Raw genomic sequence first — 15,522 nt, forward strand, 5'->3', positions numbered from 1 at the left:
ACTGACCATTCGGAGTCATTTATGTATTTCTCAAAGTAACTGCATTATCTGATTGTCGTGCCTTTCCGGGTTTTCTGTCTGCCCGGTCCTCTCAACCCCTCCCTGCTGGAGTGCGCTGGCGCTCCTTTCCTCAAACACTCATCTTCATAACACTCTTCCCCAAGCCTCGTGTTTCTAGAGTTTGGCACGCGCACAACATCACGCCAATCGCTGTGTCACCTAAATATGCTGGTGTAAACGGGAGTGGAGGTGCGACAAGCCGAGGAAAGATGAAATCCTCGCGACTGTGGATGCTTATCTGTATGGCGACTGCGTGTTGTCAGCTTGGCACCGCTGATAAATACGGTATGACAGGATCATGAATGAGCCACAGGTTAACTTCGGATGACTGAATGATGCACGACTCACTTGCTGATTTGTCTGTATTACGTTAAAAAAATGAATGCATATTGTTCCATCCATCCTTGTCTACATTTTAAATTAGTTGTTGAATGATTCAATTTAATTTTAGATGGTTTTAACGATGTGAAATCGTATTTAAACAGTAGTAGAACTTGATCAAATCGGTTATATTTGGCTTTCCTTCACGTGAATTATTATGCGAGCAGCTGTTTACTGTTAGCGATTAAAGAAGTGTAAAACGTGTTGAAAGTGTTATCAGTAATTTAGTTTTTTGCTAAAAAGATGTAAAGAAAACCTATGCGTACTTGCCGTAACAATGTTGACGCCGATTAAATATCGCGTCTTGGCAGAATGGCAGCGCTTGGTGACCTGGCAACATCACATAATGACATGATTCATAGACCCCGCAATAACACTATCAGTCTACCAGCAAGGCAGCTCCATCGACCCGAGGTACTGCTGATTTTGAAACAGTCGTCACAATTTTTTTGTAGGCTATAAAGATAGTTATTTGTTTTCTTGTGTTCTGCTTTTTTAACACTTCGATGCATTTTCGATTCTCTCGTACTATTATTTTAGTTTGTATTGAGGTTTTTATCTCTGTTGTAAAGCGCAAGGGTCGAATATTTCAGCACCATGGACAGTGAGAAGAGCCATCATCTAAACGCGGGCATTGTTAAGCGCTTGCCACAGTTCATTTGAAGGAGCGCATGCATCTTACAGAGCTATGTGTGCGCCTGTGCACTGCATCTGTATTCGCTTTTCTTCAGCAGGCTGACTCACCACTGACGACCCAACCCACGTCATTCTTCTAACAACCGTCATTGTGGGGGCACGCGTCACTCACACAAATGCAAAACTCCATGAGAATGTTCAAGTGTGAATGAGCATGGGTGAATATAGTTGAATTCCTTTACTGCAAACAATATCGTGGACAGATTTGTTCGGTTTGAGGTGGTGCTCAATTAAAAAATACATGGGCAGTATTTTTTGGCGCAAGTATTCTGAAGTGATTCTTCCAGTCCGAATGATCTGTGCACGAATGTGTTGAATTGCAGACACTAGGAGTCGTAATTTTAAAGGTATTGGTCACCCATGAAAATCCTGTCATGAATTACTCACTCTCTGTTCTTTACCTGAATAAATTTATTTTATAAGATATTATTTTATAAGAATAAAGACATGTGGACGGAAGCCAAGCAGTTCTTGGACCCCATTTACTACCCTAGTAGGAAACATTACAATGGTAGTCAAAAAGTGCCCCAGAACATTCTCCAAACCTATATTCTTCAAAATATCTTCTTTTTGAAGTATTTTTTTCTATGGTGGGTTAGGTTATAAGCATTCTTCCAAATATCTTTCTCTGTGTTCATCAGAACAAACAAATAGTTTTTGGATTTGCCACAACTCGAAGGTGAGTAAATGATGACAGAATTTTTCTTTTTGAGTAAATTATCCCTCTATTGCAACCTTTTCCTAATCATCCTCAATCTTTCACATTTGTGTCCTTCTTCCAGGAAGCCTTGCATTGTTTACATTGTCAGGGAAGGATTAGCGCAGGAACTCCCAGTAATGACCAACTTTTCAACCCATAATTTAATTATACAACGACGAGTGTGTCTGCCCTGCTTTCTGGTTTGTGAATATGTTTTGAGAAGGGGGGTGTAGGGAATCAAAATGCGGATGGAGTGCGGAGTATTTTTATTTTAAAACAAGCATGAAAAATTGGCGTGTGCCATGGAATTGAATGAATGCTATTTTGTTTCCTTTATTTTCTAATACCTGTTGTTTTGAAGATAGTTTGGAAGACAGCTGGAGCTCTTGTTATTTCTCACAGCATTCTTGTAAATATTAATTAGTGCACATCACTTGTCTGTTGCTATGGCATTGACTGATTGGCAGTGTCTGATAAGTATTTAATTGTACTGGTGCTGAAATCGTCAGAGAACAAACTGAACCTACAGAGTCTAGCTCTTTAATAAAAACTGTCTGAGTGCACTCCCTGTTCTTTTTCTCCATATTTTTCTGCTAAGGTTGTCTGTTTGATGAAGGCATATGCTCCAGTGACCAGGTTTGCTGGGATGGTGAGTGCTCCCATACTTTACAGTCTGTGTTTTTGACCTTTGTACAATGTTACATCAGTTGCGTAACTAGTACTTCATAATAACACGGCCTCATCTTTTCCATATCAGACTGTAACTGTGTTTCTCTACGTTTGATCTGGCTTGGTTTCAAAGCATCAATTTTAGCTGATTTTATGCGTGTGAGATTGCCTTCTTTGTGAAGCTGTCGGATTTGAACTGGGTTTGAAAAAAAATAGTTCACAGTTTATTGCAACAATTGTGTTTTTTTGTGACTGTGTATTGTATTGTGTTGTGTGCTGTGCAGTGTTTTGTGTAGTCGTGTGCAAAAATGGAGCTGATTGTGAGATCATGTTCAATTTTGGAAGTGTGTGTGTAAGAGAGAAAAAAAAATCATTGACTGCACAGTAAACACTTGTACCATCACCTGGTCTTCAACTATTGCCATGGCAACTATGACATCACGCAGCTTCACTATCAACCTAGTGTCTGTTTATGTGAAAAAGATGTGGAAAGCCGGGCGAGAAAGTAAATAATAAAAAGCTGAATCCTCAGAAAAACATCCGTAACATATGAAGTGTGTGTGTTTTGTTTGGGGCTGACACAAAACACAAAACATTAAATTTATGGTCTGCTGCGTACATGTCAGAGACACAGCAAAATATGTTTATATTTGTGTTCTAGATGAGCTGTTTGGTCAGTGTCTCACACAGAAGCAGGAAAGGTTTCTATACAAAGTATCGGCTGTCCTACTAGACAGACTGCAGTCCGTGTTGCAAATGCTTATGAGGAAAGGTGAGTTCCACTTGCACCTTCTAAAATTGTTGTTTAGTACAAACTGTCTTGCTTTGAATTGCTTAGTGCTTTTTCCAACATGTAAAATTGTTTGGTTGCCATAGAAACAACACAATATAAACACATTAGGCAAAGTGATTAATAATCCACAAGCATGTGCTTGAAAATGGCCTGTGTTACCACAGTAACCAAGGTCAGGTAAATATACAGCGGGGAAAATAAGTATTTGACACATTAGCATTTTTATCAGTAAGGGGATTTCTAAGTGGGCTATTGACACGGAATTTCCACCAGATGTAGCCACCAAGCCAAATATTGAATTCATACAAAGAAATCAGAACATTTAAGTATACAAGTTCAGTCATAATAAATAAAGCGAAATAACACAGGGAATAAGGATTGAACACATGAAGGTAACAAGGTGCAAAATGCATAGAAAGCCAGGAGATCACTCGAAATCGGTCTGTATTGAGAGAGAAACCCTGCCCCCTATCAGTACTAATTGATATCAGCTGCTATAGTCTCATTGCCTAGGAGGCACACAGGAAAGACTTCATGATGGGTAAAAGCAAAGAACTCTCTGTAGATCTTTGTAAACTTATCGTTGAAAAGCATTTTGATGGGAATGGTTATAGGCGCATTTCCAGAATGCTGAATGCTCCTGTGAGCACTGTGGGGGCCATTATACGGAAATGGAAAGAGCATCAGTTCACCATAAACCGGCCACGATCAGGTGCTCCACGCAAGATCCCTGTCCAAGGAGTCCAAAGAATAATCAGGAGAGTTCTCCAAGAGCCAAGAACCCCTCGGGCAGAACTTCAGGAAGACGTTGCATCAGCAGGTACAGTTGTTTCAAAGAAAACTAAGTAATACACTGAACCGCCATGGCATCCATGCACGCTCACCACGCAAGACTCCATTGCTGAACGAAAGCATGTTGAGGCTCGGATAAAGTTTGCGAAAGAGCATTTGGAGAAGCCTGTGGATTATTGGGAGACTATAGTATGGTCAGATGAAAGCAAAATTGAACTTTTTGGCAGTCATTCCACACACCATGTTTGGAGAAGAATGGCACTGCCCACCACCCCAAGAACACCATACCAACAGTTAAGTTTGGGGGTGGAAGCATCATGGTTTGGGGCTGCTTTTCAGCATGGGGTACTGGCAGACTTCATATTATTGAAGGCAGGATGAATGGAGAAATGTACCGGGACATTCTGGAGAAAAATCTGCTGCCATCTACCAGAAAGCTGAAAATGAAAAGAGGGTGGACATTTCAGCAAGACAATGATCCCAAACACAAGGCCAAGGAGACAACGAAGTGGTTTCATAGAAAGAAAATCAAGCTGCTTGAATGGCCCAGTCAATCACCTGACCTAAATCCCATAGAAAATCTATGGAGAGAACTGAAGATCAAAGTTCATAAAAGAGGCCCAAGGAACCTTCAAGATTTAAAGACCATTTGTGTGGAAGAATGGGCCAGAATCACTCCTGAGCAATGCAGACGACTGGTCTCTCCATACAAGAGGCGTCTATAAGCTGTAATCACCAACAAAGGCTTTTCTACAAAGTATTAAATAAAATGTGTTCAATACTTATTCCCTGTGTCATTTCACTTTATTTATTAGTACTGAACTTGTATACTTACATTTTTGAATTCTTTGAATGAATTCAATATTTGGCTTGATGGCTACATCTGGTGGAAATTTTGTGTCAATAGCCCACTTAGAAATCCCCTTACTGATAAAAATGCTGATGTGTCAAATACTTATTTTCCCTGCTGTACATACGCATGTACAGTACATAAATACAAGTCACATATTAAAATACCTATATGTTTGCTTTGACTTGAGTTTTTGTTATTTTGCAGGATCAACTTGGCAGGATGATGTTACCCAGTCAGTGATTAAAAAAGAACTTAGCAAAGTTCCAAAGATCCCAGCATCACCTGGAAAGAATAATGGCCCATCTGAGTAAAACAGACATTTTTTTTACACCTTTTAAGTTTTTCTTTATTTCATCTTCCACCGCATTTATGTTTCTCTATATTTCTCCACTAATAAAGGTCAAAGGGTGACCCTACAAACCAGCTCAAACCCAAACTGATCAAGCCCCATGTGGACTACATGATTGTTGACCCCCCTCAGTCATCTCTCCACATGCAAAGTCTGGACCCTTACACTTACCCAAGAGTGAGAAAACCCACACATCAATGTATATAATTTCATGCTAAATATAGATATATATTTTAATAATGACAGTTTTCTGTGTGTTCTACAGTACGGCTATCAAGATGAAGAGGAGCGCTCTCTGAACCTGGTGGATGGGGGGAGGTCCCAACCGGACTCCTCTCGCATCAGGGGCAATTCACCCCTTTCTGCATCTCTGGATAAAGATGATCAGCTTCTGCAGGATCTGATGACTCTCCTTCTCTCCTCACCCGCACAGCCTACCATACGCCATCGGGTGGCAGCACCTCATCACGTCTCGTCTTTTTTCCAGGATCTGGACTTCCCTCTCGACTATAAAGACTACAACAAGGAATTTTTAGGCCAGGACATCAACAACCAGCAGCAGCAAAAGGAGGGGTCCCAGAAGTATAAAGCGTTTGTTGGGCATAGGGGTGAGTATGTGTTTTATACATTTAAAAAAACGGGTCTGAGGCACAGGTAAACTGCTTTATTTATAAAACCACATGCAATGAACCCTGACCTCTGACCCTAGGGGAGACCCAAGAGAGCCTACATGAGCTGCTTCTTCAGCATGGGTTTGATCTGAACCATCTGAACCCAGAGGAGATGGAACGTCTCTTTACTGTCCTTCAGCTCCTACAAAATGAACCCACAAACAACCAGAGAAAACGTGAGCATCCAACTCACTGGAACTTATTTTGAATAATGTGCCATATTTGTGAACTGAATAGGAGTATTAATTTAAAATGAGTGAACAAAAAAATGTCAAGTCATCTGTTGCTTTCCTTCTTTCAGCTGAGAAAATGGATTCTGTGCCTCAAAAAGTGGTGAGTGTTAACGTTTCTGCTATCCAGGGCTGTAATAATTTTGCAATGTATTATATTACCTACAGGGGGCAGCATTGGTTCAGCATTTAATTCTGCTACTTCCAAAGAAAATGGATTCTAACATTTGGTCAACTAGAGCAATTTTGTATGTTTTGTGTCTGTTATATTTTATCCAACTTCTGTTCAGCGCGTAAGTATGCTGCATTTTAGGTGCTTTGCTTCTGGTGCAACATGATACCCATGATGCCTATATCAACAATCATGAACTGACATGAGAACGAAAGAGAGATTGCGAGAGTGAAAAAACACATATGGTCCTTCAAACAGGTCATTTCTTGTGCTGTCTCGATATTAGATGAAGATAACAGAGGGTGAGATGACCCGTGTGGTGGAGCAGGCTTCTGTCCCCGCTAAAAATTCCTCTTTACCTTCTCCAAACATCCCTGGGTTCCAAGCCTCTCCAGGGACCTCCCGGGATAACTATGTCCCTGTGGGTACCGGTATACTAAGCACTGCGGCTCTCAAACATGAGGATGGAAAGCTTGGAAAGGGAGCCCCGAGTGTAAAACCAGGAAAGACTGGAACCAAGTCAAAGGAGGAGTTTGGTTACATTGTCACCAATCAGAGGTACTACCAAAAGATGAGAGCGTTCGTCTATGTGGTACTTATTTGTCGAAATTACAGTGGTCAAGTGGTCTTTGTTTTCATAACACTTCACTTCCAATCGACCTGGACTAGAGGCCCATGTCTCGCTATTAGTGGAAAGTCTGTGCGTGTTTTGTGAGTTCTGTGTTGTCTGTGTTTGTGAAATTTGTGTGCATGAATGTGTATGTCTCTCTACAGTCCCCTCAGTCTTTCCGATGGGGTTAATCTACTGAAGACTCTCGCAGAGAGGATCCATCTCACCACTGGCTCTTTCGTCAATATCAGGTAGGCTTAGGTCCAGTGCAGGGAGACTGAAGTAACAGAGATGAATCCCAAATTTTGCTTTGTCGTGGTGGACCTACTGTACTTTATTTCTCGAAAGCATTAACTGCTAGGTTTAATTATTTGAAATTAGCATTGAAATAAAAGCCAAGCTGTTTGATTTAAGGTAAACAGTGCTTTACTTATTTAATATTATGCAATCGACTTGAACCAGCGTAATGCCGTTGGTTTGCAAGCAAATGCTGATATTACTCATCCTAAATCAAATTGTGGTGAAATGGAGCCTTAATACATAATCCCTAGAAGACGGAGGGGGTTGGATTAGAGAGAAGTGAATGTAAAAAAAGACCATAAAATGTTACTTCATTACGTGTCCATCAACACCTGGACCAATACACAACACTCGTTGATGTGAGAAGCTTGTATGATATTCAAACCTTCATTTCACAGCGTGGTTGGTCCAGCAGTCACTTTCCGTGTCCTGCCGAACAGCCAGAATTTTACAGCCAACGATGTGTCGGAAAAGGCCTGTGAGTACCCTAAAAATGTTTCTATTAGGCCTAATAATGTTATTGAGAGTGATGTCTGCCAAACTGCAATCTTTCAAATAAATACGTGCTGTACAAATAATGCATCATATCTCATCTAAAAATATTAAACAAATAAACCTTTAATACAACAAGATGAATTTATTTTATTTCATTCAGTGGCTCAAAAGAACTCTCTAGAATCAGAGACTGAGCTAAAGGTGCTCCAGGCAGGTGTCGGGGAGGTAAGAATGTCCTATTAACATATTGTATTTTGTGCCCACTGTTTAGTCCTTTCCAAATTCATTTTTGTCTTTGTCAATGCTTGAGAAGGGGATGTCTCACAAGACCCCCTGACACCCACCCCCGTCTCATTTGCTTTGTTGCTATGACAACGACATCATACGTGTCAAACTGTCAGGCGCGTTCACGATTCTGAGCTCGCTGCCGATTGGCATCCCAAACGCATCTGCGCCTAAAACGCAATATCCCCTCAAAAGATCACGATGCACGTTCTGTCGCTAGAGTTGTGCGCCCGCTCTTCATTTCCCGCGGAACTGAAGTTATCGAGCCTTCCGGTTGTTTCACGGAATTCGCAAACCGGTGGAGAAGCGCCGCGGTTACCACACGTACAGATTTCGGCTCATGTCCGTCGGACCACCGGGCGGGAGCCGTTCCTGCATCATTGTGTATTAATGTGATTGTTTTTTTGGTGAGTTTAACTTTTTATTTAAAAAAATACGCCTTAATAAATGTCATATTGATGTTATGTTAATTAAACACTTCATTTTTATATATATATATAGCAGTAATACTGCAAAAAATATGCTTTTCGTCAATTGTGTGGTCCGCCTACCTCACGTTGTAATTGTACGTTAGCTGATTGAATTCTCTCTTCTAACAACGTTTTGGCTTAAATCTCATACAAACCATCACTGGCGGGAAAACATCAGATCGTTAATATATTAATTGTCAAATGTGAACTTAATTTGTCCTGTTTTACTTGTTAAAACTGCAATACCTAAGTGTATTGGTTTTGGCAGACTAGACTGCTATTTACCTGCTGAAGTCCTTTAAGTGTTTTTTTTTACTACTTAGCGATTTGTTGAAATAAAGCGCACGTATTGAAAAATGACCAATCAGAATGATTTGCACTCAGAATCTCCACGCAGACAGTGATGTCAGGTAAAGATGGTTGCTGTGGCGACAAGGTCAGTGCAGTGTGCACAGGAGTGATGATGTAATGCCCTGGCGCCTGTGTGGTCTGCATCATTCCAGCAGAGAAATAGGACTGGGGAATACTCTGTGGTATTAGTGGGTCGAACTGGGGTCTAATTTAATATATAGCTTTTTCCTCTTTATTTGCTTACATTATTTTCATTATTAAGGAGCTTATTAATCAATGTTACCTTGCGTTGAATGTTGCACCATCTTGGGAGGATGGCTGCTAGTGCGTTCAATGCAGTGTTTTTCTTGTTTGATTAGCAAATATAACTATGGTAGGTCGTTCTTGCTTTGTTAAAAACTACAATAGCATTACGCCAAGTCGTTCAGGAAATGCCCATGGTTCTTTCACATATCAAACAAAACAAGTAACCGTACATATCAAAACAATTATAGCAGTGAAGTATCCTCCCAAGATGGCGGCACCACTGCAACATGCAACATAGTGACGTCAGCTTCACATTCTCTATATGCTCGATTCTACAGTCGTCAGTCATTTATATACCCATTGTGCTTATATCAAACATTCTGACGTTGCTATGGCAACCGTGACCCCACTGAGAACATAGCTCCACATTGCAGAGTGGGACGTGCAGTCCTCCACTCAGTCACTCATTCTGTCCTGTTACAGTAATTGTTGTATTACCTTATATAGTGTGGTTCCTATTTAGATAAAGCACTGTCCTCCATGTTTTTTGTTCCAAATTATTGGGTTTACGGGAAAGAAAGAAATTATAATGAAAAAACAATATCTTTATCTTTCGTTGATCTATCTGTTTTTGCAGAGGGAAGATGGTCATGCGTTGCCAGTGGCAACACGTGTACATGACAACACCCAGTGGGTGTTTCTCATGTTGGTGGGTGTGGCTTGTGTGGGTGGACTCCTGGTGGGGGCGCTGACCATCGCCTGTCTGCGCACACATGCCCGTCAGTTGGCTTCAGGGAAACTGGGGTTGGGACCTGAAGCTGGAAACGTGACGCATTATGAGTACCAGGTAGGAACAAGTATTCAGAATATGTGCTGCGTCATATTTCAATCTTCGAAAACCTGCATATCAAAAAAAATGACCATGACACATGGAATTAGATTTATTTGCTTTGAACACGAGTCAATTGTGTTGTTAAACTGTTTGATAAGGCATGCTTCAGTTCCTGTAAATTGCATGTAAAATGTCTTACAGGTTTCAATAATCAGACTTGCAGATCCAGCTTTTAGTGAAACAAAACATTTTAAGTCTAGTTTTGAGTTACACACAGTCATAGACATAGTTTTGAAAGCACGGATTGACAAGCTTGTTCTATTTCTTTCTATTGTTTTCTCCTCAGGATCTTTGTCGGCAGCACATGGCTGCTAAGTCCTCTCTGGGCAGGCAGGACTGTGGGGTCGGAGCTGCAGGTGGTGCCGGTTCGGCAGGAGGGGGAGGTGGGGGAGGAACGGATACATCGCGGGTTAGCAGCGTTTCATCACAGTTCAGTGATGCTCCACAGCCAAGCCCTAGTTCACATAGCAGCACCCCCTCCTGGTGTGAGGAGCCGGCGCAGTCCAACATGGACATCTCTACAGGACACATGATACTGGTAAACACACAACCCTATTTACAGCCTATATAGCCCTACAACCATTTAGTTCTCACACTGTCATGTTTATTTGTTCCTACAAAGAACATTTTGTTTTTCTTGATTTTAAACATTTATTAATATTATCTGAATCTAACATCTCCTTATTGAGCATCATGTGAATGAACAAAATTTCTGAGAAATCACGACACGTCTCTCTTTCGCCTCGTAGGCATATATGGAAGATCATCTGAAAAATAAAGACCGTTTGCTAAAAGAGTGGGAGGCCCTGTGCTCCTACCAGGCAGAATCAAGCACTGTATCAGCAGCCCATAGCGAAAATAACATGAAAAAGAATCGCTGCTCTGATGCCGTCCCCTGTGAGTGAAGTCCCCTTACTCCATCGTACCTCAAAATATCCATGTTTTGTCTTTAAATGTGGTTTAAGGTTTTTCTCTCAACCTGTCTTTACTTTCTATTCATATGTACCACATTGTACTACAGTTCACATGCTTCTTGGTTGGTTGATCGTCTCTTTACCAACTGTATAACTGTTTTGTTAACTGTTATTGTTTTATTCAGACGATCATTCCAGAGTGAAGCTGAAGGCTGAGATTAACCCCTCCAGGATTGACTATATCAACGCCAGCACCATTGTAAGATTAAAGTAGATCACTTTTGTCAGCATGTGGACTTTTTGGTCAACCAAACCTCCCTGAACACCATTACGTTTCTGAACACGCTTCACAGATTGAAGGACTTAAATTATTGTTCATTTCCCTTTCTGCGTTACTGAACCAACTACGCAAGAAATCCCTTCTTTGCCTGCGTCCCACTCAGTTACCAAGGCGATAATCCATTTATTCCTCATAGATGTGCAAGACTACCACTGGTTCCGGAATCCCCCTCTTAGCGTTGCCATGGTTTCACTGTATTGATCTTATTCAGGATGTGTAGGTCTGGAATCCCCCGCTGCTCTGTTGTAGTCAAGAGCGGGTGATCATCGATTACGCCTTGGTGCTGGGATCACATTAATGACCTGTTGTCGTGGTGATGGGCAGTCCGGGGTTAAGAGGGCTAAAGCACTGACCCCTGACCTTTTGTCTCCGGTTGACCCTTCAGGTCGAGCATGACCCCCGGATGCCAGCATATATCGCCACCCAAGGACCTCTCTCACACACCATCTCTGATTTTTGGCAGGTCAGTGACACAAAGTTATGTCGAGTCTCAGGTTGTGACCCTATTTTTTGCCTCTATGTGTTTAAATGTCATCGTAAATGCTAAGTGGACCATGCACTAAATCATTTTCTTTTTTTGGTCCAGACCGCAGAACCACAGATATACATGGATGTCAATGTGTGATTATAAATACAGCATGCATGGTGCATTCTGTAAGCCGTATGCGTGTTTGTTGTGCAGATGGTTTGGGAAAGTGGCTGTACAGTTATAGTGATGATGACTGCTCTAGTTGAGGACGGAGTAAAACAGTGTGATCGCTACTGGCCCGACGAAGGCTCTTCTCTCTACCACATATATGAGGTTCATGTGAAAATGTGTTTCTCAAGTGATGCCCTGATTTGCCTTGTCAATGTGTTTATGTGTGATTATAACCTTCAGTTATCATACTCAGGTGAACCTGGTGTCTGAACACATCTGGTGTAATGACTTCCTAGTGCGTAGTTTCTACCTGAAGAATGTCCAAACCCAGGAAACCCGTACCCTCACCCAGTTTCACTTCCTGAGCTGGCCCGCAAAAGGAATTCCCACCTCCACACGCCCTCTGCTGGACTTCCGCAGGTACTGCACTTCTTTTAAACCATATACCTTGCTATTCGCTGTGCTCACATGTTCCACATCACGTTCTCATTTTTTTCTTGTTCACCTCTCTCTTAATTTCCATCACATTATGTCATCCCATCATGGCTTTACTTGTATTTTCTAGAGCTGTTATTTCTCTCTCTCTCTGTGTGAGCGATGGAGCGCAGTAGCGAGGTATTGCACAGCTGTCTGTGTCATTTTTGTGGTTTGCAGCTAGTAGTCTGGTTCCAGTTGCATAGTCACAAAAATGAGCACAGACAGGTGTGGCTGCAGCAACGCTGACGTAACGCTCCATCGCTGCTCCAACTCTCTCTCTCTCTCTCTCTATAGAGAGTTTTCTATCCATCTCGTCTTATTTGTAGTTTCTGTGTCTTGTTCCCCTCTTTGATCATGTTTTTAAATCACAGCTCAACTTCCAGCCTCTGATATAATGAAATGTTTTTTTGTTGTTGAATTGATGTAATTTCTTGTTTCTCACCACTTGCTTTGTGTTTGATCTTTCTGATTCTCTACTGTGCAGTGGTCCTGATGTTTTCCTCTGAATTCTGTGGGTGTCTACTCTGCATTAGGCTAAATATGTACAGAACTTGCAAGACGATAACTGCATCTTTTTCTTTAAACGCAACAAATTAAGCATAAAACTGTAAATACATAGACCCCATTCACACTAATTGTGGATCATTTTTTGTGGAAATGCATATCTGGTTATCTCTAATCTCTCTGTCTTCTCCTCAGGAAAGTCAACAAATGCTACCGAGGCCGCTCCTGCCCCATTATTGTGCACTGCAGGTAAATCATGCACTCATCGTTTACACTATGAAGGTATTTAGGATTTCTCATTTAATTTTGTTCATCAGAGATAAACAAAAAAATATATATAATTTTGAACTAGTACTTTATCACTATGGTAAGCAATCAATAAGGATTTTACAAAATCTTTCACAATTGGTCCTTGGGTGGCATTTGTGCAGGATGTGTTACTAAATAATGCTTTTTTTTGTGCAGTGATGGTACAGGTCGAACCGGAACATACATCCTGATTGATATGGTTCTTAACCGTATGGCTAAAGGTGTGGACATTCTAAACTTGAAATGTTTACTTGTAAAAAGCAGATATCACATAGTAAGTAACGCATGCTGAGTTTGCGGTTTTTGTTTCACCATAGGAGTTAAGGAAATTGATATCGCCGCAACCCTGGAACACATCCGAGACCAGAGACCAGGAATGGTGCGCACCAAGGTAATGAAGAACCTCAGTAACACCATAGAGCCCCATATCAGAAATGAAAGCACTATTGTATTCATAAAACGCCCCAGCATCAGCAGTCTCTCCTATTCCCTCCTGCTACCGTAACCACTGTATATCATTTTCATTGGTGCTGATGGTATTATTAAATGAGAGCTAGACAGATGAAGTGGTGAATTGTAAAAAAGAAATGCTTACCTATGCTTTGTCTTTTTCCTCAGGAGCAGTTTGAGTTCGCACTGACTGCTGTGGCTGAAGAGGTTAATGCTATTCTCAAAGCTCTACCCCAGTGAGACAAATGCCTATTTCTGCCTAATTATTAGAAACACTGGCACAACGCATTCATTCAAACACACTTACAAAATTCCTCGCAAATACCTGCATGTGAGCATACATGCCTTGTGTGGCCACTAAGGTTAGTATTAGGGATATGCATGAGAAATCGACTAGTCGAGTACTCGTTCCACAAATAAAAAGTAGTTTTGTTACAAGTGCATGTTTTTTTATTTATTTAAGTGATTAGAGACAATGAAAGAAAAATAAAGAAATATGGCAGTATTTCTTATTGGTATTTGGTTGTTGTAAAAGTCATGCCTCCTCGCTGGATGAAGATTCTCTTTTATGGTGGAAATAAAGTTTTATATTGCAATGAGGTGTCACTGCAACCTGTGTCATCAGATCACATTAAACATGTTAAATGAAAAGAATATTATAGCCGTCATATAGTTTTCCTATACTAAAATGGTGGCCGTCTACTTTTGAAAGTGATTTCAGTGTAAGGTACAATTGTGTTTTTATCATCCTAATATTTTATTAATGCATATTGTTATTTTTTGCAGAAGCATATTGTGACAGATTTTTTTAAACTGTTTTAAGGGTTATGTTATGTTATAATCTAACAAATCAATATATTTTGTTATAAAATATATTTTCACATGTGTCAAATTTACTTGTTTAAGCATCAGAGTACTCGACTATAAATTACTCTAAATGTCCGCCCCTAATTATATATTTCCCATTATGAACTTTTCCAAAACACACACTGATTCTAACCAGTGCAGCCTAATCTTCCCCTCAGCATGTAATATCAAATCTCTTTGCACATTCAAACACAAACGTACTACTTGGACTCATTTAGAATATTCAGGATCTAACTATTCCTTGTGTTCTATTAGAAACATCTAATTAGCTGAAGTCTGTTTCTCTGTGCTCTCTTGGATGCTGCCCTCAATTTCACCATGGTGATGACATCCCTGTTATGTGCAGTTAATCTGTGTTATGTGTATTTTCTTCATAAAACTGTTGTTCGGTGTGGTGGTAGCTGAAGAGAGGGAAAACAGAGAAAGCGTATACACCGTGGTCATGTATAGACCTGAATGGAATGTGCACCGACATCTTGCTGAAGTCTCCACAAAATTTCAACAGAATCCCACCACATATTTATTGTGTACATTTGGACTAAATTGAGAAAGCAGCAAAAATACCATTTGTAGAATAGTATTCCTTTTTCAGTTAACTGTGTTTCAACTCATTCCACAAATGTGTTTCCACATATATTGGCACATTCTTTTTCCACAAGAAATGGGGAAAATATATTTAGTTCATATGATCCTTAGTACCATTTTCTTCATAGAATCAATTGTGAAGAATTTGATTTGTCAAATAATTTAAGGCCAGATTTTTGGAGAAATGCTTAGTTGTGTGAGGTATGCTGAAGGCAGTTTGAATTCCCTCTCTTTCTTCTCTGGTTTAAATCTCTCTTTCTGTACTTTATTGTGGTCAACTTAACTGTTCTATTCTTTCTGCAAAACAATAAAAAGAAAAAAAGAAAAAGTTATTGAAATATTAAAAAGCTTATTTTGTATCTTGTGATGACTAATAAAACTTGTGAAGTGATGCAGCAGCATCACAATGTGTCTTTTTTCT

At 40.4% G+C, this 15,522-nt stretch overlaps 1 protein-coding gene across 2 annotated transcripts; it reads left to right on the plus strand.

The window, feature by feature from the left end:
* The first annotated feature begins 105 nt into the window (after positions 1–105).
* On the plus strand, positions 106–15,492 carry ptprnb (protein tyrosine phosphatase receptor type Nb). 2 transcript variants are annotated; one of them, XM_056751406.1, is made up of 23 exons: positions 106–345; positions 2,436–2,486; positions 3,168–3,278; positions 5,149–5,251; positions 5,344–5,470; positions 5,559–5,901; positions 6,003–6,140; positions 6,266–6,297; positions 6,653–6,924; positions 7,141–7,227; positions 7,675–7,754; positions 7,932–7,996; positions 9,761–9,970; positions 10,302–10,553; positions 10,765–10,912; positions 11,115–11,188; positions 11,655–11,732; positions 11,952–12,071; positions 12,163–12,329; positions 13,086–13,139; positions 13,356–13,420; positions 13,517–13,590; positions 13,818–15,492. In XM_056751406.1, the coding sequence occupies exons 1-23, from the start codon at positions 270–272 to the stop codon at positions 13,887–13,889; spliced, it is 2,799 nt and encodes a 932-aa protein (XP_056607384.1). In that variant the 5' UTR covers positions 106–269; the 3' UTR covers positions 13,890–15,492. The 2 variants fall into 2 exon arrangements, with proteins under 2 accessions (XP_056607384.1, XP_056607385.1); XM_056751407.1 differs by lacking the exon at positions 7,141–7,227 and having other exon boundaries at positions 107–345.
* Positions 15,493–15,522: the final 30 nt, after the last annotated feature.

Source organism: Triplophysa dalaica, chromosome 6, assembly GCF_015846415.1.
Source record: "Triplophysa dalaica isolate WHDGS20190420 chromosome 6, ASM1584641v1, whole genome shotgun sequence".
Taxonomy (NCBI): Eukaryota; Metazoa; Chordata; class Actinopteri; order Cypriniformes; family Nemacheilidae; genus Triplophysa; species Triplophysa dalaica.

What these genes read in the sequence shown, in the direction of transcription:
- ptprnb (XM_056751406.1), top strand. Translation starts at nt 270, where the DNA reads ATGAAATCCTCGCGACTGTGGATGCTTATCTGTATGGCGACTGCGTGT. An exon ending in AGCGTTTGTTGGGCATAGGG is followed by an intron (nt 5,902 to 6,002) that starts GTGAGTATGTGT and finishes CTCTGACCCTAG; the next exon opens with GGGAGACCCAAGAGAGCCTA. An exon ending in CTCTCTACCACATATATGAG is followed by an intron (nt 12,072 to 12,162) that starts GTTCATGTGAAA and finishes TATCATACTCAG; the next exon opens with GTGAACCTGGTGTCTGAACA.